The sequence below is a fragment of the Dicentrarchus labrax genome, unplaced genomic scaffold, assembly GCF_905237075.1.
Source record: "Dicentrarchus labrax unplaced genomic scaffold, dlabrax2021, whole genome shotgun sequence".
Lineage (NCBI taxonomy): Eukaryota > Metazoa > Chordata > Actinopteri > Moronidae > Dicentrarchus > Dicentrarchus labrax.
Window position 1 is genome coordinate 15,728,118 of NW_026136709.1, and position 23,098 is coordinate 15,751,215.

General features: G+C 41.8%; 1 protein-coding gene across 4 annotated transcripts in view; it reads left to right on the forward strand.

The window, feature by feature from the left end:
* The first annotated feature begins 27 nt into the window (after window positions 1-27).
* Window positions 28-23,098, forward strand: part of rbm33a (RNA binding motif protein 33a) — a 28,741-nt gene continuing 5,670 nt past the window's right edge. Inside the window, exons 1-18 of one of the 4 annotated variants that reach the window (XM_051411363.1) lie at window positions 28-209; window positions 5,755-5,833; window positions 6,320-6,368; window positions 6,766-6,839; window positions 6,922-7,237; window positions 9,174-9,332; window positions 9,841-10,009; window positions 10,147-10,376; window positions 11,745-12,066; window positions 13,418-13,479; window positions 16,031-16,160; window positions 16,616-16,974; window positions 17,627-17,890; window positions 18,075-18,359; window positions 18,795-19,598; window positions 21,295-21,471; window positions 22,316-22,501; window positions 22,889-22,977. In XM_051411363.1, coding sequence (XP_051267323.1) covers window positions 191-209; window positions 5,755-5,833; window positions 6,320-6,368; window positions 6,766-6,839; window positions 6,922-7,237; window positions 9,174-9,332; window positions 9,841-10,009; window positions 10,147-10,376; window positions 11,745-12,066; window positions 13,418-13,479; window positions 16,031-16,160; window positions 16,616-16,974; window positions 17,627-17,890; window positions 18,075-18,359; window positions 18,795-19,598; window positions 21,295-21,471; window positions 22,316-22,501; window positions 22,889-22,977 — 3,773 coding nt within the window. In that variant the 5' untranslated portion in view covers window positions 28-190. Of the gene's footprint in view, window positions 210-5,754; window positions 5,834-6,319; window positions 6,369-6,765; window positions 6,840-6,921; window positions 7,238-9,173; window positions 9,333-9,840; window positions 10,010-10,146; window positions 10,377-11,744; window positions 12,067-13,417; window positions 13,480-16,030; window positions 16,161-16,615; window positions 16,987-17,626; window positions 17,891-18,074; window positions 18,360-18,794; window positions 19,599-21,294; window positions 21,472-22,315; window positions 22,502-22,888; window positions 22,978-23,098 lie in introns of all 4 variants that reach the window. The other 3 variants (XM_051411361.1, XM_051411362.1, XM_051411364.1) reach the window with 3 other exon arrangements.

Here is a 23,098-nt window from a genome sequence, read left to right on the forward strand (position 1 = left end):
GCTGCAAACACAGCTCTGCCATGTTTGTACTCCGTCCGCGGATGGAAACCTTTGCCGCATAGAAGCTGTTCTCCTCACGTTTTTTTTTTTTTTGTTTTTTTTTATATATACGCGTCGTAATGGTGAAATACTGAAGATTAAATGCACTTCAGTTTTGTAGTCTGACTCTAAGCGGGACGCGCCTTGCACCATGTCAACCAACGCGCAGGGTGAGTACAATGCGACAATGCTGTGTTAGCTCTGTAGCCAGTCGAGCTAACACGACTAGCTACGGTTAACAGCGGCTGCATTGACGGTAGGCCACACACTGAACCTCGGCTGTGGTCTGCTAAATTATCAGTAAACAAACAAACAAACAAATAAACCATCCAGTGGCCACCAATGGTTGACACTCTTGGTTGTAAACAGAGACAAGTAGCGCTAGCTCGGCAAGTAACTTATTAACTTGATGTTAGCTTAGCATGATGTGCGACATTTATGGGAGTTTGTGTTGGTTGAATATTGCCTACAAGCTAAGTCGGCCTAATCGCGGGTTAACGTGGGTAAGCTTTACATTTTAAACTTTAATTTTCTTGCTTTAGATTGTTAGCAGCTGCGTTTTGTAAATAAGCAATGTAGCTAGCTAGCTAACTTAGCTAACTTTACCCATCTCGTAGAACAACGTAGAATAACATATTGAGAGTAGCGTCGACGCTGGTGTCCGGTTTGCTACGTGCTAAGTGACTCTGGAAATGTTAAAGTTGCTAACAGTGTGTGTTAAAATCAATAATGGCTCCACAACGTCAAATATTTGGGGGGCTCAAACGCAAGCTAACGTTAGCCGCCGCAACACTGCTGATGGGCGCTATCCGTGATTCCGCAATCGTTTAGAGGAAAAACACGCAGTTCTTCGGCCGCAACTCATCCCCACTGCTATGTACTACTATTACTACTGTTAAGTCATAGCGTTTTAGTGTTGGTGTTGTTTATTTTCTGGCCTTGTCGCCAAGGTTGGGACCGAGTGTGTAAGGACACTTGATATATGACGCAGTTTAGTGTTTTTATTCCACATCTGCAGTTTTTCATTAGCAAAGTGCTTCAAGTGGCCATCAGAGGATAGGTAGCTTCTCAGTTAAAGTTCAAAGTCTATACGGGTGACTGAAGGTGGCGAAGTGGCATTAAAGGGGGGTAGAGTTATCTCACTGAAGCTGGATTCTCCAAAGGATGTGGTCTATGAAGATGGTCTTCTGAGGACCTGGTGGTCTGGCTTTACCTTACAGCTGCAGTAGGTAACTTTAATAAAAGTAACTTTTATTAAATCATGTTTGCTGAAAATGTCACTGCATCCTTATACAATAGTACATAAGCAGATAATGGCATTTGGAAACAACCAATCAGAGCCGATAAAGATAAATAGACGCTTTGGGTTGGAGGCTTTAAGATAGTTGATTTCTAAGTCTCGTTCCCAGGGTCCCAGAGCATTTGTATTTGACGCCCTGGGGAAAGGACTCAACAAGCAACTATCCTTCTTCCTTTTCTCAGGAGCACAAGGACCAACCAGAGGAATCAGATTTTTTCCCCCAAAGATTATGTGTCTTGTGTTTCAGCAAATATGACAAATAATTGATAATTAAAAAAGATCAAATTTACCTACTGCAGCTTTAATCTCTCACCCTAATGAGAACACGTTTCACTACGCCTTAATTCTACAGTATGATCTTTAAACTTAAAACACGACAACTGGCATTTAGTCAGGTTATATGTCCATTTAACTAATATATTTTGTATTGACCTGTGATTAACATACTGTACAACTTCAGTTAATAGCCCCGGGCTTTTATTGGATTCAATCACTGAACTCAACCTCCCTTTATTTGGAATAGGCATCTGTATGAGAATTTCCTTTGTACAACATTCTTGCTTACCAAAGATGGGAAATACTATCAAATTGATTATTTAAACCAGTATGAAAATTGCTTCTACAGTATAAAAATGTGTTTATCGAATAATATAACAATTGCAAATCATTCATTTGATCTTGGTGCTCATGATTATGTAAAATAAACAGAATTACTGAATTGTGGAGAATCTAACTGATCTAACAATGTGGATGTCCATATTAATAAAAGTCTAAGCAGCTTAGAACTCGCTCAAGCGGTCCAAAGAATATCTATAAAACTCAGACCAGGCGTCTAATTGAGACCAAACGTATAGCCACTTCAGGCTAGTTAAAGTGGAGTTTAACGGTATATTCCAACATTATGCAGCAGCTTTTCTCTTGGTAAAGTTTGCTTCATTAACCAGTTACTCATTATCATTTGAATACTAAAACTTGGTAAATATGGCATGGTCATATAATATTTGCCAGACGTATGAGTTTGTGAATACTGCCTGTGCCGTCCATTAAACCACCGACTGGTGCAAAATGAAGTGTTGGATACAGAGGGTTGCCAGCCAGACTATTCTGTCTGAGTAGGTCTTGAGAGACTTGAGAGCTTCAAGTGCAGAGACTGAAATGTCAGACCTCATCTTAAAGGTCCCTTGTGTAACATTTAGGAGGATCTTTTGGCAGAAATGCAATATAATACTCACAGGTATGTTTTCATTAGTGTATAATCGCCTGAAAATAAGAATCAGGTTTTCGTTACGTTAGTGGGACCAGGTCCTCTTCCCCAGAGGACGCCATGTGGAACCGCCATGTTTCTTCATTAGCCTAGAATGGACAAACCAAACAGGGCCTTTTGTGTTTTCTTGAGTTTTGGGAACACCATAGTTTCTCCAATTTCTCAATCTGTTCTCAAGTACATAATAAGTAAATAATAAATTAGATGATTGCTGACTTTCATTCAGTTGCTTTAGTTTCATGGTCCTGGTCTTGCATGCTGGCTCACTGTAAAACTGTCATAATAACTTGCACCCCTTCACCTCTGTGGGTGTGCACGCTGTCCACAACAGTTAATGTGTACGTAATCATGCGAACCACACTCTGATCCATGTGGATGCTCTGGACAAATCTAGAGCAAGCACATGGGAGAAGAAGAAAGTTTTGTTTTGACATTGTACAGCTTGGTGGTTGATTTCTTCTGTGTTCTTCTCATCTTTATAATGATGTTTATCTGAATTATGAGTTTGTTTTGAAGAATGCAGACAGTGTTTGTTCGGGCCAGCCACATAACAGGGAGCTGAGTGCAGTCGGCACCAGGGCTGGGTAAAAATATCGATATGGCAATATATCGCGATACTTTGCCGCCCGATACAATATCGATTTTTCAACTCCAAAGATCGATTTGTTTTTTAAAGAATATGATTCATGTTTAGACGTGTTGTGAATACAGTATGACTTCCGTACCTCCACTCTGGTAGATGGCGCTGAAGAGCGACTCTGCTGTGCGACACATGTATTTCTATATTAGAGAGAGTGGCTGAGGACTTTCCAAAATGGCTATCAAAATAACAACGCCTCCGCAGTTTAAAGCCGACGTTTGGAAGCACTTTGGCTTCCAAGTTAAAAGAACAATGAGTTGGATAAAGATAATGCCGTTTGTAAGCCTTGTCTCACTGCCGTGAAATATTGTGGGAACACAACGAACTTGCGAGTTTACCTAGCAAGACACCACGCTGAGATATTAATTTCAGCCGTCCTGCTCGGTGCTCCTCAGAGTACACCGAGCTAAACGGGGGCACGATGACTCGCAAAACAAAGATGGCTGCGCCCATATTGAGATGTATTTTCTTTGTATTTGTACTACGTTGGTCTTTTTAATGTTAATTTTAAATGCTCTTACACACATTGCTGCTTTAGTCCGGTCACCAATTTATGCATTGCACGGTGTTGCTGTGCGTCCAATACAATGTAAAGTTTTGTTTTCGAGCTGGTTTGCTAAATAGGCTTATGTAGCTAACAATAACACTAGCCTGCCACTGCCCCTGGAGGCCCCGGGTGGCCCCTGGTGGCTCCTGGTGGCCCCTGGAGGCTCGAGAAAAATGCCACAGCACTTGTTGAAATTGAAATAGGCGAAAATGGCAAAATATTATTGAAATGTAAGACTTGCAATAACGGAATTACTTGAAATGTTAGTGTTTTGTAGAAAAACATTATTTCACATTGAGCTTGTTTAGATGAGCCACAAGCAATAACAACACAGCTGATGCACTAGTGGCATCCATGTTCTGTTAAATTGATAAAAGGAAATTAATAATTCATAAAATGGAGAGGCTGTTTTGAATGAAATAGCTTTGACTCAATTTGTCCTCTGATCAATTTCATCTGATGTGCATATACAGCATATTTCATCTCTATTTATATCGTTATATAGTGATACGTATCGTATCGTGACCAAAGTATCGTGATACGTATCGTATCGTGAGGTTCTTGCCAATACTCACCCCTAGTCGGCAGATTGCAGTTGTTGAGGTTATTGAGATGATGTGTGACTTTGAAGGAATTAAAGTTTGTATGTATGCGATTAACATTAATATAGAAGCAAACATCTATTTGCAATGTAAAGATATAGTGGAGTAATGGCGTTCTCTGTGTGTATTGTTCCCTGGACTGCTCAGTTTATTTTTTATACAGCCGGGAAGCTCACGCATGAGACTGTTGGCTTTTGGCGTTCGTTTCCTCATCTACCTTAGTGAATTAAGAATTTATTTCGACCAAACCAGAGCTGGTGATTGTTGTGACACTGGAAAGTTTGAATTAACTTATGATGTTACGATGATGTGCAAGGTAAAATTACTGTTTTTGTCAGTGGAGTCTGGTGGCGAGTGAGATTAATTCACCAGTTTTTTAACCAGAAACAGCTGATATGGCTGGCTGTTCCTGGTTAAACAGAAAATATCTTACTTCTAACAATCTGAGCCTATCGGTGGCAAAAACAAGCACTTTTAGTGGACGTACTTTGACAGGTGCATTATTTGTCCTCAAGGATAACATTGCTGCCACACAGCTAACTCTTGAATTAAGGGTTCAGACCAAACAAGCATTGGTGATTGTTGGAACAAGGATAGTTTTAGTCTGAGTCTTATTGTGTTTCTGTCCAGTTTGAAGGGTGTTTTATGGTTATCTGCAAGGCCAAATTACTGGTTTTGTCAGTGGAGTCTGGTGAGGCCCTAGCGCCCATTCATTTTGGTCTGAGATGCTGGTGCTCTAGAGCGACATCTAGTAGCAGTTGTATATAATATGTGTGTGTGACAAGTGTTGTGTGGTGGCAAGATTAGGGAAACGTATTAAAACTGAGTGCATTGGGCCCATGAGGCCGAAGGATTGTTGTTGATCTGTATCAGTTGATGATCAAACAGCAGCAGGAGGCGTGGCAGGTGCTGCGATAACAAATTCTTATTGAGGATTGGGTTAATAACTAGAAACTGATAAATATCTGGTTGAGCAAAATTTGAAACACATTAACCTATATAACTACTGTAATGCAGGTCAAACTTTAGTTTCAAGGTTGGATAGCTTTTAAATGTGTTAAATAGTACAATACCTTTCTATTTGGAATCAGCAATGACAAGCCATAAGAAAGATGTGTTTACCAGTCTACTGTGTACCCTGCTGTTGGTACACATGGCATTAGTGTACTTGCTGCACAAGTTGTTGATTCATATTTGCACAAGGGGCATGTGCAGTTAGTGTGCAAATAGTCTCTCTGCATTTCAAATTATGCAGGCCTGTTGGAGAGATTAATGTCAATCTATGACAATGGTGCATATTATTAACATAGTCGATTGCTCTGATGGGGCAAAGTTGTAAGCAGAACTGCCTTTCTGTTGCAGATTTTGACTTTGATGAATATGACAAACCAGGTGCTGAGCGGTCACGCCGGAGGAGAGGTGAAGATGACGATCTAGAGAGGTAAATCATTTTATAATGTTCTTGTCTCTACAGGAAGAGTGCTGAAGTGTATGTAATTCTCAACCTGCTAAGGTAGTCCAAACAACATCCGGTTGATTGGTGCATAATACTCATACCACACTTGATATTGCTTGTTAGGACATGCAGTGAAAATAAGCCTTTTCATTGTTGAAGAATGACATAATTATTACTTTAAAATATGGTAGTCAATTTTAAATATTACAAATAATTAGCTCCAAAAAACTTAAATGTCTTGTTATTGCAATGCATTTCAGCTGCTTGATATACTCTAAATATCAGACTCTAGAAAGACACATTATAGCCTACCAGTCTATCAAAAATAATTTTCCTGATATTAAAACAGGGACAGCGACAGTATCATATAAGGAAGATAAAAAGCATTGAATCGTTTGTAAATAGACTTAACACTTAGGACAATTATCTGACTCAACTAACCTATTGTCTGTTGTCTTTTCTCCTTAAAAGTGATTTGGAAGAAGAATTGTTGGAGGAGGACTGGCTGTCAGTTAAAAAGGTAAGATCAAAGACAAAATCTCACTCAGTCTCACCGCTTTGTTAACCTTGATTTTTATCCCAAACCAAAAAAAAACACCTAGTATGAATTCTCTATTTACAAACAGGAAACAGAAAAATACATCCAAAACAAAGGGTGTTGGTAGAAGATTTAGAAATTAGAAGTGAGTTGTAGCAGGTGGCTCCTCCACAGGGGGAAGTGTTGATGTGAACCAGGAGGAAGTACAGTGGACAAAAAAGAACTGTGTTGACCTGCCCAGATTGCCTTCACCACATGGAAATAGAGCATCCTTTGGGGTTGGAGGTGGTCCCCTGCCCCCACACCTTACACATAGACAAACAACTGAGGAAGACTATTTTAAAACAGCACACCTTAATGCTCCTTTATTTTGTTTCAGAATCCCTCAGAAGTGTCAGATGAAGAACTGAATGATGACCTTCTACAAAGTGATGATGAAGAGCTAGCTTTGACGTACGCTAAGTACTGACAAATTTAGCATATTTTACCACAATTTGTGTTTTCTGCAAAGTCCCAATGTTTTGTTTGTTTTCAGTGGTCAGGATGTGAGCCTCAATGCCACATACAGCATGGGCACATCCTATAACCAGCAGGACAACTTGCAGGAAGCAGACTACACAGATGACGTTGTGAACCTGGGCGCAGAGGGCTGTGAAGATGGGGATGTGGAGGAGGAGGGGTACCAGCAAGAGGGGGAAGAGGAGTACACAGAGGGATACAGCCAGGAGCATAACACAGAGATGCCTGAAGACCAAATGGATTACACAGGAGAGCAAGCTGAGGGTGACGATGGTTACCAGGATGAAGTGCTAGACATCCAAATCAATGAGCCCATAGATGGTGAATTTCAAGTGAGTTCTCATGTTTGCCTACTCGCATGTAAAAGCCCGCAGAGGCGCGCACACACACACACACACACACACACACACACACACACACACCACACCGTCCTCCCACTCCCTTTTCTGTCTCACTCTATTGTATCCAAGAGATAATGTCAGTTTTCTTGTCTCTGTAAAGGGACAGTCAAGATTGAAAATCTATTCAGGAGAAGGAGATGTTGGTTGGCGTTTTTGGGCAGGGGAGGATTAGATTCATTATCACTTCCTGCCAGTTAATTTCTCCATCTTGCTGACAAAGTTTGTGTTGACAGCTTGTTTGGCATGAGGTAATGCTCTGCTGTCGCCTCCAAATCCCCGTGCCATTGTGACCTTGGGGCCTGTATCTTTGGGGGAGTAAGAAGCTGCTTTGTGTCGGGGAGATGTGCTGCCAATCGGCGGAGGTTAATGTGGGGGGCTTTTATCTCGGGCTTTAGACTGGATCTGATAAAGTCTCATGCAGGTGAAAAGATTATTGACCTTCCTGAGGACACCCCATACAGTTTTCTAATGATTGATGCGAGTTTCCCTTTTATTCGTTTCCCTTCCCTCTTAGCCAGGACTAAGAGGATCAAAGATAAGACCAGACCCATGTGCAAATGTCCGTTATGGTCCATTTACCAAGGTGTGATGGTGTTTGGCACCTGACAGAGATATATTAGCCAACCTCCTTTTTTTCAAACAAAGATAAGATGTTGACCTTCTAACCGAGGCTGTGCGGCACAAGTGGATGCCGATTTTGGATTTTGGGGAAATGTCTGCAGGTGTGGATGGGTATTTGTATTATGTGCAATAACTGTTTACAAGGTCACTGAACTGCCTGGCCTTGACATTTTGCTCGCCATGGTATTCATTGAGTACTATGTGGAACAGTTTAAAGGATTAAGCTGTTGTGTTCCCTTGGGGCAGTCTGTCCATCCGTCTGGTTTGCCGAGAGTGTTTTTTTTTTTCTTTTCTGCATTAATATGTGCTGCTGTTTGGCAGGTTAATGGAGCGCAACACCAAACACCATGGTGTGTCCTACAGTCTGACCTTATTTAGCAATGAGTTTTTGTTTGCGGGTGTTGTGCAGATAGAATGTTTGAATTGCTAGCGACTTCTATACCAGCAGTATGAGCCTGTTTGTTTAGTAGAATGACTGTAATGTGTATTTGGGAATATATGAAATGATTGCATCATGGGTTGAACTGAAATTTTCTTATGGAATAGTAAAAACAGTTTTGTCATCTCCCAGAATGTTTACGTCTGGTGATGTTTTTTGGCACGGAGTCATGAACTTACAGCGGGGCCAGTAACGGAGTGATTTGCGAGGAGTCAGTCAATGATATTTTCACCATCACTGAACTGGGGAGGAGTGTTTTTATCTGTGCCTGCATTTCTGTATATCATGTCAAACATTTACATCTCATTGAATTTCAAATGCTGTCAGGAATAGTAATGAAGCCTGGCTCCCACTGTTATGGTAATTTGGGCTGGGAGGAGGGGGGGTTACATGGTGTCTCCCCAAAATCCTCTCCATGACATTTTAATGTTTGCCTTTATGCTTTGTATGTATAAAAAAAATAAGTGTCTGTTTACATTGCAAATATTCATAAGTATATCATCATTAAGCCCACTTGTATTTATTTTAGCTATTTAAATTAGATAAAAATGTACATCCATGTTTATGTACATCCATATTTGAATGACTTTGACTTTGAATGTCAGTTGAGCTCCATGTATTGTTTATGCTTATATATATTTGCCGTACATCATAACAGAATTGCTTAGCATAAATAGATGTTTTTATTTTCAGCAGACACTCAGTTTTCCAGCAATGGCAGTAACACAGTTGGCCATTGATGATTCCTATCGAAGCGTTGTTACCACTTGAACTAATCAATAGGTATTATCTGTGTGATCTTTGAAGGATGATGAATATCAAACCTCTTATGGTGATCAGCATCTGGATGAACATGGAGTCCAACAAGAGGAGGCCCCCGAGGAGGATGAGGTTGGGGGAGAAGAGCAGCAGGAAGAGGAGGAGGAAGATGCAGCCGAGGGCTCTCAGGTCTTTGACACAGAGGAGGTACCCCCCATACAACACCTTTACACTATTTGTTGTTATGGATTAATTGCATTATTTATTTTTTTGAAATCTGCTTTTGAGGGCACATTATCATTTTTTTTAACTATTTATCATAGCTCAGTTTATGAATGTGAGTTTGTAGTTTCATTCAAAGCAGTGTAGTTTCATGTAATTTGGTAGGTTTTAAAAAATATATTTTTATTCATGCAAAAGGTTTGAAGAAGCAATTATTTTTGCTATGGCTTGAACTGCGATTTCTCCCCAGTAATCAGTTAATTATTTGGTCTATAAAATTCCAGACACGTCCGTCACAATTTCCTAAAACTCAAGATGTCATTTTTAAAATGTCTTGTTTTGTCTTACTCACAGTGCAAAACCAAAAGATATTTGTTTAATGTCATGGAAGACTTAAGAAAGCCAGCAAACAATATTCTCATTGTGCCTATTGTAAAAATGGTGAAGGGTTTGTGTTAGAGTGTTTGTTTTTATCCTCTGAAAATGTCCTTAGGTTGAAAAGGAGATTGTACCTGAGGAAGAAACAAAGGAGGAATCTGATGAGGAGGATGAGGAAGATGAAGAGTCTGGTCGCATACGGTTCAAATCTGAGAGAAAAGATGGTGCTGTTGTCCGGTTGGCTGACGCAGGGAGTAAAAGGAGAAATATCCCTGAAACACTAGGTACATGATGATTGTTGCTGGGAATAATTCATTCTTCATTCAGTCCTCTGTACTGTGAAAAGTTTACATTACCTGTATTTTATCCCAATTTTCAAGTTTTTCAAAGTGCTTTATTGTCATGCTCTATCTATCATTAGAACTGTCCGAAAAGGCCAAGCAAGATCTGATGGAGTTTGAGGAACAAGAACGGCAAAAGAGACAAAACCGTTATGGAGGCAGAGGCAGAGGAGGAGGAGGAGGAGGAGGAGGACGTGGGGGCAGAGGAAGGGGAGGCTTCCCACCTTTTGGAATGGTAGATTTTAGAGGAGGAAACAGAGGAAGAATGAATGACCAGAGGATCCCCCTGATGGGAAACATGGGCATGCAGGTAAGCCATTGTACAGTCATCCACCTGAACAACTTTAAAGGGATCATCTATTTGGCTACACCGAGTAACGCATCACTCAGTACTGAACCACTCCTCTTGAACAGTAGCTAAAGGGAGCACAAGGGCTTCACTGGATAAGATGATTTGAAATGGCTTGACTTTTTACCTTCTTTTATTTGTCGCAGTTACAACATGTGGTTTGTTCACTGCTCTCTTTACTATCCAAGACCTCCAAAGCTATGGTCGTTTACGCATGAAAAAAGTCAAAACACTTTGCTCCCTCGTATCAGTGTTGATATATGGATTATAGCAAATCATTTGGCAGTAGTCCATTTAGACAGTATTATACAAAATTAAATTTGTTCTTTCCCTGGGATTTAGTTTCTTGTGAGCTTTTATTATTAGATATCACTCCAAGCATTTAATCCTTTGATTTACATGGCTCGTTGGTTCATACAACATCTTTTGAAGGTCTAGGGGAAAAAGTCACTTCGAACATGTAACCTAAATCAAAAGAACTAGTGGTGATCATCTTCAGTAACACAGTGGAAGGTTATCGGATTTTCGGAACTGGGACTAGTCTGTACTATAATCACTTCTAATCGGGATGTTAAAGAAACCACATTTTTTATGTTATTGATTTGATCGCTGAATTTTTACCAGGGCTATATTGTGCAAAAGTACACAAAAACAAAAGTAAAGGCTAAACTACTAACAGACCACTGTGTTAAAGTAACAGTTCACTCCAGCTCTCCATTGTTTTTTTTTTTTTTTTAAAGATAATAGGCTGTAAAACTCAAAACAGTGAAAATTTAAATTTAATGACAGATGGATGACATGCCAACAGCACAAACATTCTGGTGACTGCTGTTAATGAGCTCTTACTTTTACATACTGTATGTTTAACTACTTGACTAATTTGGTCACTGACATGTTTGTTTGTTTGTTTGTTTGTTTGTTTGTTTGGTAGCTTTAACAGATAGACTGGCCAATTATCAAGGAACCATTTTGAAACATGACTTGACGATATAATTATTGTTTATCCGTTGGTACATCTCTGGTTGATATATTCCAACGTTAGCAGACAGCTGACTGTTCCTGTTGGTCTTTATTTTTTTTTTTGTCTTACTTTACAATTTTGTCACTAAATACAAATTCTAAAAAACACATGTACTTTTAATCTTCAGCCGAGCTTTGCATTAAAATACTTTTAGGATACCATCTTCAATCTTGCTGGTGAACTGACTTGTTTGTGTGTCATCCCATGGCTTCAAGCAGTAATATCAGAATCTTCCCAGAAAGGAATGTGTTTTGACAGGTTGTTTTGATTTTTCCCTCCTCTCCGTTTCCCCATCTCTTTCCAATTAGCAGCCATCCTCCCGAATGCCTCCTCCTCATCAGCTTCATCAGCAGCAACTGCAGTCCCAGCAGCACCACCCTTCGCGTCCAAGAGGACCTCCTCCCTTCCAAGAGCATGGGCGCCCGCTGGCCCAGCAGCCCCTGCAGCCCCTCATCCCCCCGCACATGGCTCACCGCTCCCCACCGTTGCGGCCGCAGATGGAGCCACCACCACGAATGATGAGCTCCCCGCCACCCAACTTCGCCCAGCATCACCAACAGCAGCCTCCACAGCCCAAAAACATCCACATTAACCCCCATTTCAGAGGGCCCACATCATCCTCTGTACAGGGTAGGTTAATCCACAATCATTTAAGTGCTTTTTATTACACTTTTTAAATTCAACCTCTGTGGCTTTAAAATAATTTACCCTAGTTTCCAGTGTTTCTAGCTTTACTGCAGTTATTTTGCAAAATAATTTATAAATGACAACAGTTCTGCCACCTATGCATCAGCAAGGAGATATGTTGCATCAAACCAAGCTCTTGTAATTATACACGAGTTGCTTCAATAAATAACTACAGGGGGAATTGTGTAAAGGAAATATGACATAAGAGACCATAAAATTGTGCTTGTACCAACTAAAGAGTCAAGTCTTTTAAGTGGATTTTTTGGGAGCCCAAAATTAACCTTTTGGCTCATCTGCCACAGTGAGCAGAAAATTATTTCTCCAAGATTAATAACTTAAGTATTATGAAAATCATAATTTTCATTTTACCCAATATTGTGTACTAGCAAGATGCTCTATTGAGGTGCATGATGCCATTATAGCTTGCAGTTATCATCACACTGTCCTGAAAGGTGTCTGGATTAGAATGTCATTTTGTTGTTCGGTTGAATGACAAGTGAATAGCTCTCTCAGCCAGTAATGGGTTTATCCTCCATTTTTCTTCTGGCGGCATCACCATTTCATTCCCTGAGATGGGTTTATCTGGCCTGTCTGTCCAGGCCAAGATTGAAATTTTGTTAGCAAAGCATGTTAGTGTTGTGTGCATGTGTGTATGCGTCACTGTGTGCAAGTACGCATGGGGTTTTGGTTCTGCTCCTGAGAGGAAGACGTGTTCTGGAAAATCAGGGATTGCCTGTGGTTATGATTAAGGGTGTGTGAGTGCGTGCGTGCGCGTGTGTGTGTGTGTGTGTGTGTGTGTGTTTGTATATATGTCTATGTATATTTATTTTAGATTCCGTTTGAATGTTTTCCAGTTGTAGATGTTGACATACAATTACAGTTCCCCTTGTTTTGAAGCAGCATGCCAAAAATATGAAAATCCAGTTTATTGAATTATATTGTGCCAATATTTTGTCAAACAGCAAATGTCTTATTCATTTTTTTTATTTGTTGAATTTGGCAAATTATTACATTTTTATATATATATATATATATATATATATATATATATATATATATATATATATATATAAAAAAATGTGCACCCTGATCCATGCCCAGCTGTGTTAAAATGTGTGGAGCAACACTGATATAAAATTTAACATGTATGTCTCAACCTTTAGCATGGAGATGTCTAATGGGCTCCTCCCTTTCTACTATCACCATCCTCTCTCTGCCTACTGCCCCTCATTTTCATTTTTCTCCCCTCCACCCCCCTTTCTCCTGTTCTCTCCCCCTCTCTATCTCATTGCAGTGCCCTTGATGCCTCCTGCTCAGAGCCAGCCCAGACCTGCTGTGGGTCCTCAGAGGTTCCCTGTGAGTAGCAGCTGCTCCTCTCCCTCCCTTTCGCCTCGCTTTCTCTCCCTCTCCACTCGGTTAGCGTCCCTTTTTTGTCAGGGCAATATCATTACGGCAATTAGACCGCATGGCCTGGCCAAATACTGTTAAAGCAAATCTGTAAACACTGATACGAGTCTGGCTGCACAACTGGAAATGCGTGATAGGGGCTTTAGGCAGTAGACTTTTGGAGGTCGGGGCTGCAGTGGCGGGACTTACTTAGCAACTCTTCATGGATGGGCTGGGGCTCAGACTAGCCAGCTTGGCACATAATGGAATTGTGAAACCAGGATATACTGCCAGTTAAAATTCACTTTCCACAAGTTTGTATCCCAAAGGCAGGGAGACCTTTTTTGAACGGTATTTTGAATTATTGAAACGTGGTGGTTTGATGGGGCTGGAGTGAGCCTCTTGCACCATATATTCAGAAGGCCAAATTTCACGTCAGAGAAAAGGAGTCTTAAGTCAGTGATTTCCTGTAAGAAAAGGTCCTTTCTTTTACTAACAAAGAACCCATCCAAGAGATGACGGAAATGCTTTTAAAGTAGTTACTGTATTAAGGGAAATGGCTCTCTAGCAAGTCAGCCAAAGTGCCTTAAGTTACGCTATCCTTCTAGTTAATGATGCCCAGGCATCAGGTGGTGCTGGTACTGACTGACATCTTCCTGGAAAGTGCATTTTGTATGGATTTATGCAAATTAGCCATTGGAAAATAGCTGCATCCAATTGCATTCATGTGGATTTACAACCCTGCTGCCAAATGAGCCAGGCTTTGACATAGGAGTCAATCTTTGTCAAAAAAACTGTTTTTATTTACCTCTTTTCCCAACCTTCAACGTCCGTATCGTGCAGTTCCTGTTCCCTGAGGTCTGTGATTGTGCTAGATATCGATAGCACTGTAGCAGGAAGCTGTTTTGCCCCTTATCAGACAGTAGAAGGTGGGGTTGGAAGGGTATGCAGACAACTGGGCTGATGAACAGCATAGTGTTGGATTCCCCAGCTGTCAATCCCGTTTAGGCTGCTGTTGCCAAGGACACAATTTGAAATGCAGGTGACATACCAGCCGGCAACATTCCATTTACCAGTGGGCACCTGATTACTCATGATTATCATACATTATCATCCCATCAAATTTAATTGTTAAAAGATCTGGTGAATGGGGGGTCATAGCCTTTAGTATTACTGCATTAAATCTTTGCTGGTGGAGACTGGTTTTGAAATATTAATTTGGTGCCAATTAATGTTATTAGAATATTTTATCCGTTTATATAATGACATTCAGTTTGACCAGGAAATAAAGATGCCACCAGCCATACTATTTGGAAATGTGGTCAGTAAAGCTGTAGTTTCCAGTAGTCAATACATTTTTGAAATCCTTTTTTATTTATTGCATTTTCATAATTAAATTATTCCTTGGTGGCAATTGGTAGCGGTCAGCTCCTTAGCTCTCTTGTGAACAATACCCATATCCCCAAAACAAAGAATAAGCTTCAATGCCTCCGGACTGTATTGGTATAAGCTGTAAGAAGTTAACATGAAACCTGAATTTTATAACTTTATACTAAAATATCCACTCTTTATTAAATACTTTGACATTTGGCCTCTCTCCATTATATATGTCTTGGTTATCCCCTCACTGCTGAGAACAATCCTCGCATCAGTTACATATTGAGCAGCCTGCAGCCTGTTTATCTAGGATTAAAAGGGAGAGGATGAGCTGTTATTTGAGAGGTATTATATGGACACCAGAGTCCTCATTGTGCAAACCTGCCTGCCTGACCTTTTTTAGAACAGTATGATTGCGCCCCCATTGTGATCCCCTGTCTTTGTAAGCCCCTTTGATTAACTTTCTGTTAAGCAAGTTTTTGGGACTCTGGCCTTCTAGCTTTCTAACACCTCTCCTCTCTAAATACCGCCACGCAGCAGTGGAATAAAGATGGATTAAGCCTTGATAGCATCTTAAGTAATTTACAATAGGCTTGGAGGAGGCAAGAAGCCCATTTGTGGAAGTGCCACGTGTTGAATAGCAGGTTAATTTTTCAACAGAGATGGATGTTTAAAAGAATAAAGGAGACAGTTATGAGGGGGATTCGAATTCCAAGGAAGGATTAAAGGGTTGTTATCTAGTTTTCCTTGGAAGTTAGATGGGGAGTAACGTGCATGCAATGAGTAGAAAGCTGTCGAACAAACGCAGTGGTTGAAACAAAGGTGAGGGCACTTATCCCCTGCTGAAATACCCTTTCCTTGTTAGAGACAGGCTTTTAGACGCTTTATCAACAAAGCCCCAAGTAGCATTAATGCAGGTTTCCTCACAAATTCAGGCTGAAGGGTTTCTGGAATATTGGCATGCATATTGATGTTTACAACTCAAGATTCTGCGTCTTTTTAATGACCCTAGTCCTTCAATTACAAGCGCTCCATGCCCAATGCAATACTCCACAACAAATTCCCATTTTTCATTACTTTAATTTGTTTGTGATTATTGAGTTCCCAGTATGGCCTATAATTCATGAGTTTTGTGTTTTCCCAGGGACCGGGAGACTTCCAGCAGCACATGTCTGGTAATTTTGGTCAGCCCCAGCGGCCCCCTCATCACATGGAGCCCTTTAGGAACCAGCCACCTCAAGGCCCCCAAGACAGAGAGCCCCTCTTTATGGGCGGTGAGTCCTACACCCAGCCTTCACGAGGGTTACAAAGCTCTCTTAGCATATTTAATCCTATTCGACATCACCTCTGGCAGTATACCTACAGGGTATGCTGCTAGGTTTCTGGTGCTGCTCTATTAGCAGAACTCATGTTAAATGCATGTGTGTGTGTATATGTGTATATATATATATATATATATATATACACATCTGAATGAGCCTTGGAAACTGCATTAAACAGCTATATTTCAGATTTTTCATTCACAGCATTAATGCAGAATTGAGTACAACCCACTTGGTTGTTTACCCTTTTACCTTGATAGAGTTGTCTGTTTTTGTTTCCCTTGCCATAACAATATACATCTTGAGAGGGAGTTACTGATGTATTGAAATTGTCTCATAAGGCAAAAAAACTGACATCTCTGTTGTGGTGGTGGTGTTGTTGTTTGGGCTTTCTCATGTGAGCACAGAGCGCACAGAGTCTACACGGTTTCCAGGGCAACACATGTTTGATCACCAGGGCCCCAGCCCTCTGATGAACAACAGCCACAACCTCCACCACCACCAGCAGCAGCTGCCCGGCCAGGGCCACATGGGTTTCGGCCCACCAGGACCAGCCTTCAACCAGCCAGGCCAGGGTCCGCTAGGACTTTTTCCAAGAGAACCCCCAAGACCCAACCTCCCTCCCCACCAAGGTCACCAGGGGATGATCGGCTTGAATCAACAAGGAGGCCCCCCCAATCAGCCTAGACCATTTATGGGCCCTCGTCAGCCGTTTGGCCAGCAGGGGAACCTTTTCCCCCCTCCACAAGTTCAATTTGGGATGCAGGTACGACTAAGAGTAAGTGATTTTTATAACCAATAGATGTCTGTATTTGTGTCTGTATGCAACAATTATTTGCTGTCTCTCTAGTTCTTCCCTAATGTTAGATGTGCCTGCTAAATATGGTAATGTGATCTGATTATCATGATGTTTTTTTAGCATCCTGTCTTACCTGTGACAATTCTTGTAAAGGGGCCTGGAAAACAATTCACATGCTTTCTCTGCCATGAATGTATGAATTTTTGTCTGCTTTGCTCTAGATTATTAAAACTGTTGTGGCAAGAGCAATGACTAGACTAGAGTACTGTACACATGAATAAACTAGAATAGTTATCATATTCACTGCTACTGAAGCGTTAAGGGAAAAGACTCACGTCTGTTTGGCACCTCAGCATTTTGTCAAGAGACATAGACAAGAGCTCCCTCTAGTGATTGAATCAGTATTGTTGTACTTTGTAGACACTTCAGGACACTAGTTGGAGGTTAATTTATATGCCTAATAATATAAAAATGCCTGATTCAGTGTTGAGATTAGAGTTAATAAGAAGTGATACTATCACAGTTTTAAAAAATGAAGTAAAGATATGAATATGTAACCATAAGTTCAGGTTTTGCTGGTTTACTGGTGTTGGTTTGTCTTCTTTTCCTGATATTTCAGGGCTTAATGCACGGCCCTCCCGTCTCACAGCTTCCACACCAAGACTCCATGCCACCCCATCAGCCTATGCACCAGCACCAGCAACATCATAGGCAGGACTTAGCCCATCATCAGCAACAGCAGCTAAATGTCAATGAGCCTCGCCCCATGATGCACCATGGCCAGAATCCCTTCCACCAACAACAGGCGCATGGTAGCCCCAGGCAGATGACTCCCCGCCCTCAGAACCCCCAACAGCGAAACATGTCCAACAGGCAGAGGATGGTGAGAGATTAACATATTAACTCAACTTTTCTTCTACTGAAATTGATGAAGGCAGTAAAATGGGGTCCATATTTGATCACTGCCTCACTCTAATTACTGTAATGTCGGTGAAACTAAAGGTATATATTAAGATCAGATTGATCGTAAACATTGATTGTAAGATTATACTTTTCCATTTCTCTAGAACACACCTCTCTCCAAGCAAATGCCGCAACGCAACAGCAACCTACGGGAGCTCCCTGTAGCACCTGGCAACACAAACATGAACAGTGCCCGCCCCGCCGCCAACGTTAGGCCTGTTGCCAAGGCAACGCAGGGGGTGCGTCCTGGGCAGAACACTCAGCCGGTGCCTATCGGTGGAAGAGGAAGAGGCCAAGTTGCTGCCAAGACTGAATCACAGCCTGGGGGAGAAGGCAGGACAGTGGTTTGCAAGGAAATCCCAAGCACGCTGTCCAGCACGGCACCACAGGTCAGCTTGTTAACAGTCATGAAAAACAAAAGTATGGACAAATATTTAGTTAGCTGTCATAATGGACAAATGATTTCAGATAAATATGTATTATATTTTTTAGATATTCTTCTGAAATGGTCCTGTGTTTGTATTTTTTTTTTCCTGCTAAATTCACTGACCCATAAATTGTAAGCTCAGACAGGCTCATTAATGTGCTGAGAAGGACTCCTATTTATAAAAAGCCCAATCATAAGCTTGTTAATGTCAGAAGTCTCATTCCATTGGAAAGAACAGATCAATACTATTGCACTTTTCTCTTGGGTTTTGCCTTTGATTACATTGGAGTGTCAGGGCGAGTAATATGGTTCACATAGGACACAGTGACTACTGGCTTCGCTTCCAGTAAATGGAAACAGGCAGTCATATTGTCAGTTTTTGGTTTTTTTTCCACAGAACCCTGATGAGGATGAGGAGACACGGCAGTACCGTCTGAAGATTGAGGAGCAGAAGCGTCTGAGAGAAGAGATCCTAAAGAGAAAGGAGATGCGACGGCAGATGCAGGCTGGTGTCAGAAAGAAGGAGCTGCTGGACAGGCTCAATTCCCAGACAAACACTCCAAGCCAAAGCCCCGTTCCTCCACAGATTCAACCCTCACAACAAAATCAGCAAACGCCACACCCTGTACAACAACAACAACAACAACAGCAACCACCACTGCCACCACCACAACCCCAGCAGCAGCCGGAACAAAAACAACAGCCGCAACCACTACAGCCACAACAGCAGAGACAATTCCCTCAGAGAACACCACAATCATTAAATCAATCATTAAAGAATCCTAATCAAGGCACCCCCATCCCTCCCAACAGCAGCGCTCAGACCCCTACACCACGTCCCAATGTCAAGACACGCCTGCAGATGGTAAAAGGTAGCACCCAGCAGCAACAGACTCCCGGGCCTGGTCCAGACCAGCAATGGAAACAACCCCAACAAAATCAGCAGCAGCTGCTACAACAGCGAAGGAACAGTGCTGTGCAGAATGTAAACAGACCTGGTGCTCAGATCCAGTCCAATCAAGTCCCCCAAAAGAATATACCTGTAACTCCCTCTGTGGGCCCTGGCCAGGCCCAGGCTCAGGCTCAGACTCAAGGACCTAAACCTGGGACAAAAAGAACTGTGATGCAGCGGGCCAAGAATTCTGGTGTGGAAGCCCAGCAGGTGCCTCAAAAAGTCAGAGTCGTCAAACTTTCAGGAGCGGTGAGCATGCAATTTCCTTTTTATCTAACACCTTCTTTTGTGTTTTGGTCCGACATTTATTTGATCCTCTTTAACAGATTTTGCCCACAAGGGAAACGACAGTTTTGAAATGAAATGCCACTGATTGCCCTCACACTGTCTATTTTATAATCTAAAAGCTATCTAACCTATGGGAATGACAAGGTGATGTCTGTGTCATTTTGGCACAATTGATCTGTTAAGAGTTTCCTCTTAAGCTTTGGGAACTGGTATTTAAGCCACAATGCCTCTACGCACATTTTACCTTTAGAACACAGAAAGGCATTAAAGAGAGCAGTATGACATTTATGTGTAGAGTTGGGGACACCTCATCACTACTCTTAAAGGTTGATATCCTCTTTTTAAGGGCAGAAGAGTATTATTTTAAAGATAGAGGCCTTTGAGAGGGTAAAACAAGAATGACAGTAACACCAACAAAGTCCAGAATTATCACTGCTGGCTATTTTCTACTCACTTAAGTTACTGCTGTGGCCTTAATTACACATTAATCTTTATTGAAAAACCACAAAGGCATGCATGTTAAACATTCATACTTGTCACTGATGAGACATGTTGGTGGGATGTGATAGTATTTGAAATAAGCCGCTTTCCGACTCCATCCCAGAGGATCAAGCCGCAGAGCCAAAATCGCAGGCTGGCTGCAGATGAAGATAACTGGGTGTCAGTGCGTTAATGAAAACCTGCGCAGAACTATCTGATGTACCGCATCTTGGAGAAAAAAGGAGAGTGGGATGTGAGGTGGAGAAAGAGAGATGGAAACAGAAAGAAACAGCTAAGGCCTATAGGCGTGCTAAAAGAAGATTGTCTAGATGCTCCCTCTTCCACATTGTTCTGCTGTCATCAACGGGCACTTGACAATGTTATCTCCTCTCTTCTCTTTTTCCGTTCTCTCTCTCTTCCTCTCTGGTTGCTTTTTTGCCATCAACCCATCTCTCAGGTGCGAGGCAACAAAAGAATGCCAATCCAAGACCCTTGTAATTAATCTTTCTTGGTTGAACGGGGGGTTGGGGGGGAAACATAATACCTGTGTAAGAAAGTTGCCACTTTTGAGGATTTGGATTTGTATGGCTTAGGCACACAGATAAGAGGCAAATTATATTTTCATCAGGGATAATACAAAGCAGCGCAAGACACAAAAGCTGGGGAGGAGGTGGGGGGTGTAAGGGGGATGGGGTACACATCGAGCTGCTGTCGTTCCAGTGTAATGCAGCTTAGCATTTGATGGGTGCAATCAGGAGCTGTGATTTCTATAGGAGGGATTAATCCATTTACTCTCAACTGGGGACAGGTCAGAGATATCGCCTCTTTTCTTCCCCTGTATTGATCTGTCACATCTCTCCGCAGAGTCGGGGAAGAGACGACCTTCAATTCCTCCCCGCATGTCAACAGAGTTGAGCTGTGACTTTATTTGATAATGAGACCATCACCTTGTTGGGTTGATCTTTATTCCCCAAAGCATGTCTGATAGGGATCCAGCTCCAATGCGGGCACATTTTCCGTTAGCTTTGTAGATATGGCCTTGCATTTCTCCCTGTTGTCCATAAACACATTGCTTAAATGCTTAATGTGAATAAGAGTTTTTGATGCCCACAGATGGAGATAAAGTATGGAAATTGTGTGAGGTGCTAAATTAGTGTTGTCCCCCCCCCATCATTAGAGTGGTACTGGGCCTGTGGCCACCGACGGCCCAGTGCAGCAACAAGGCACCTGGCCGGCAACCCCACTCAACCAAGTCGTCCAAAGGAAGGTCACTATGACAGGACAGCAGCAACAGGGACCAGTCGAAACACCGCAGGCTGGCCGAGGGGGCATGGGCAACCCACAGCAAAACAGGGTATGTCATAAATGAGCACGTCTGTGCTTTGGACACCAGCAACCATTTCACCTAAAATATATATATTAACAGTACAGACTGTGGGATAATGGCAGTTCTGAAATAAAAGAAGCTGGAATGTCTCCTGTAAAGTTGTCCTGTGCCGCTGGCGCTACCCTGGCATTCAGTAGACATACCAATCGAGCAGTAGTGGTAATAAGACAGGACAGTATGCCAGGTGCAGGAGTATTGACAAGCTGAAAGCAGTGTAACACAGGGGGCTACACAAGGTCCCCTGGCCTCTCTGCACGCCTGTCACCACCAGGCTGCTGTCACAGTTACCATACTCACTGATGCTGACAGGGTAAGGCAGTCACCATAACGCTTGCATGGCTCCCTCTCCCTTTATGCTCCCCTGCCCCCAACACACACACACACACACACACATACACATATTCCCTCTACCTCCACTCATCTCTTTTTGGGGTCTCTCCCTCCTCCACCTTCTCTTCCTCTGCAGCTCAAGAAACATAGCTCTCACTCTCAAGCTCAAATGAAGATATGCCATGCCAAATGCATCATGTTCTGACATTGATGTTCTATGTAGAAATATGATAAGTCAATCATGTGAAAGCTTGGCGTGTCTGAGAGGTGCGAGAGGAAAACGCATAGCGTTTTTAAAAAATGCCTTTGTGCTGAGAAATAGTATAGCTCCTCTCCACACGGTTTAATACAGGATTAAAAACTCAAAATGACATTAAATGTTTAACCAGTGAAAGGTTCAGTCTGTGTTTTTTGCTGTCTTTCTCTCAATTGTATTTTTTCCTCATGTGGGCAATTTTTCTCACACCTGTCGTTGGCGTAGGTTGTCGTGTCGGGCCGGGGCCGAGGTAGAGGGGCTGGTCCGACAGGTCGAGGTCGTCCGGTGTCCACCAGACAGAGCCAAAGAGTTGCAGAGACGGATCGCTGTACTGTGTCCATAGAGGGCCTCTCCTCATCCACAACTGACACTCAACTGAAGAATCTTCTCAGGTCCATTGGCCCAATAGAGGTAGGTACACTCAAGTGTGCTTTTTTATTGTATTATAGTACTTAATGTTATTAAAGCATCCAGTTTATATAAAGACTAACACAATTCTTTGCCGTCACTAAGATGATTAAATTGTAACTAATGCCAAATGTACTTATTTGTCATTTTTATATTTAAGCTATGTACATCATGGTGAAAACTTTAAACATAGAGATTTACTTGTACACACCTAAGTTGCAGTAATTACATTTTCTTAGTGTGATCCCATAGCGCCCTCTGTTGTAGTGTTTAGGTAGGTAGAGTGAATGGATTAATCAGTTTCCCTCCACCACCCTCACTCCCTCTTGTGGATAAGGGGAGAATCTAGGAGTACTCAATTTGTGTTTTTGCTATTTCTTTGTATTGCAGATGTTCAAAATGATGCCCCTGCAGAGGAAAGCAGTCGCCAAATTTTCCAGTGCCCAGCATGCTTCCAGTTTCCAAATGAGCTTCCATAGGTAATCAATATTACTTCCTCTTTTCATCATCTTTATAGAGATGCCAATTAAATAATTACATATTATGGTTGGTTGCCTTTACATGTTGCAAATGTGATGGTTTTGGATATTATGTTGTACA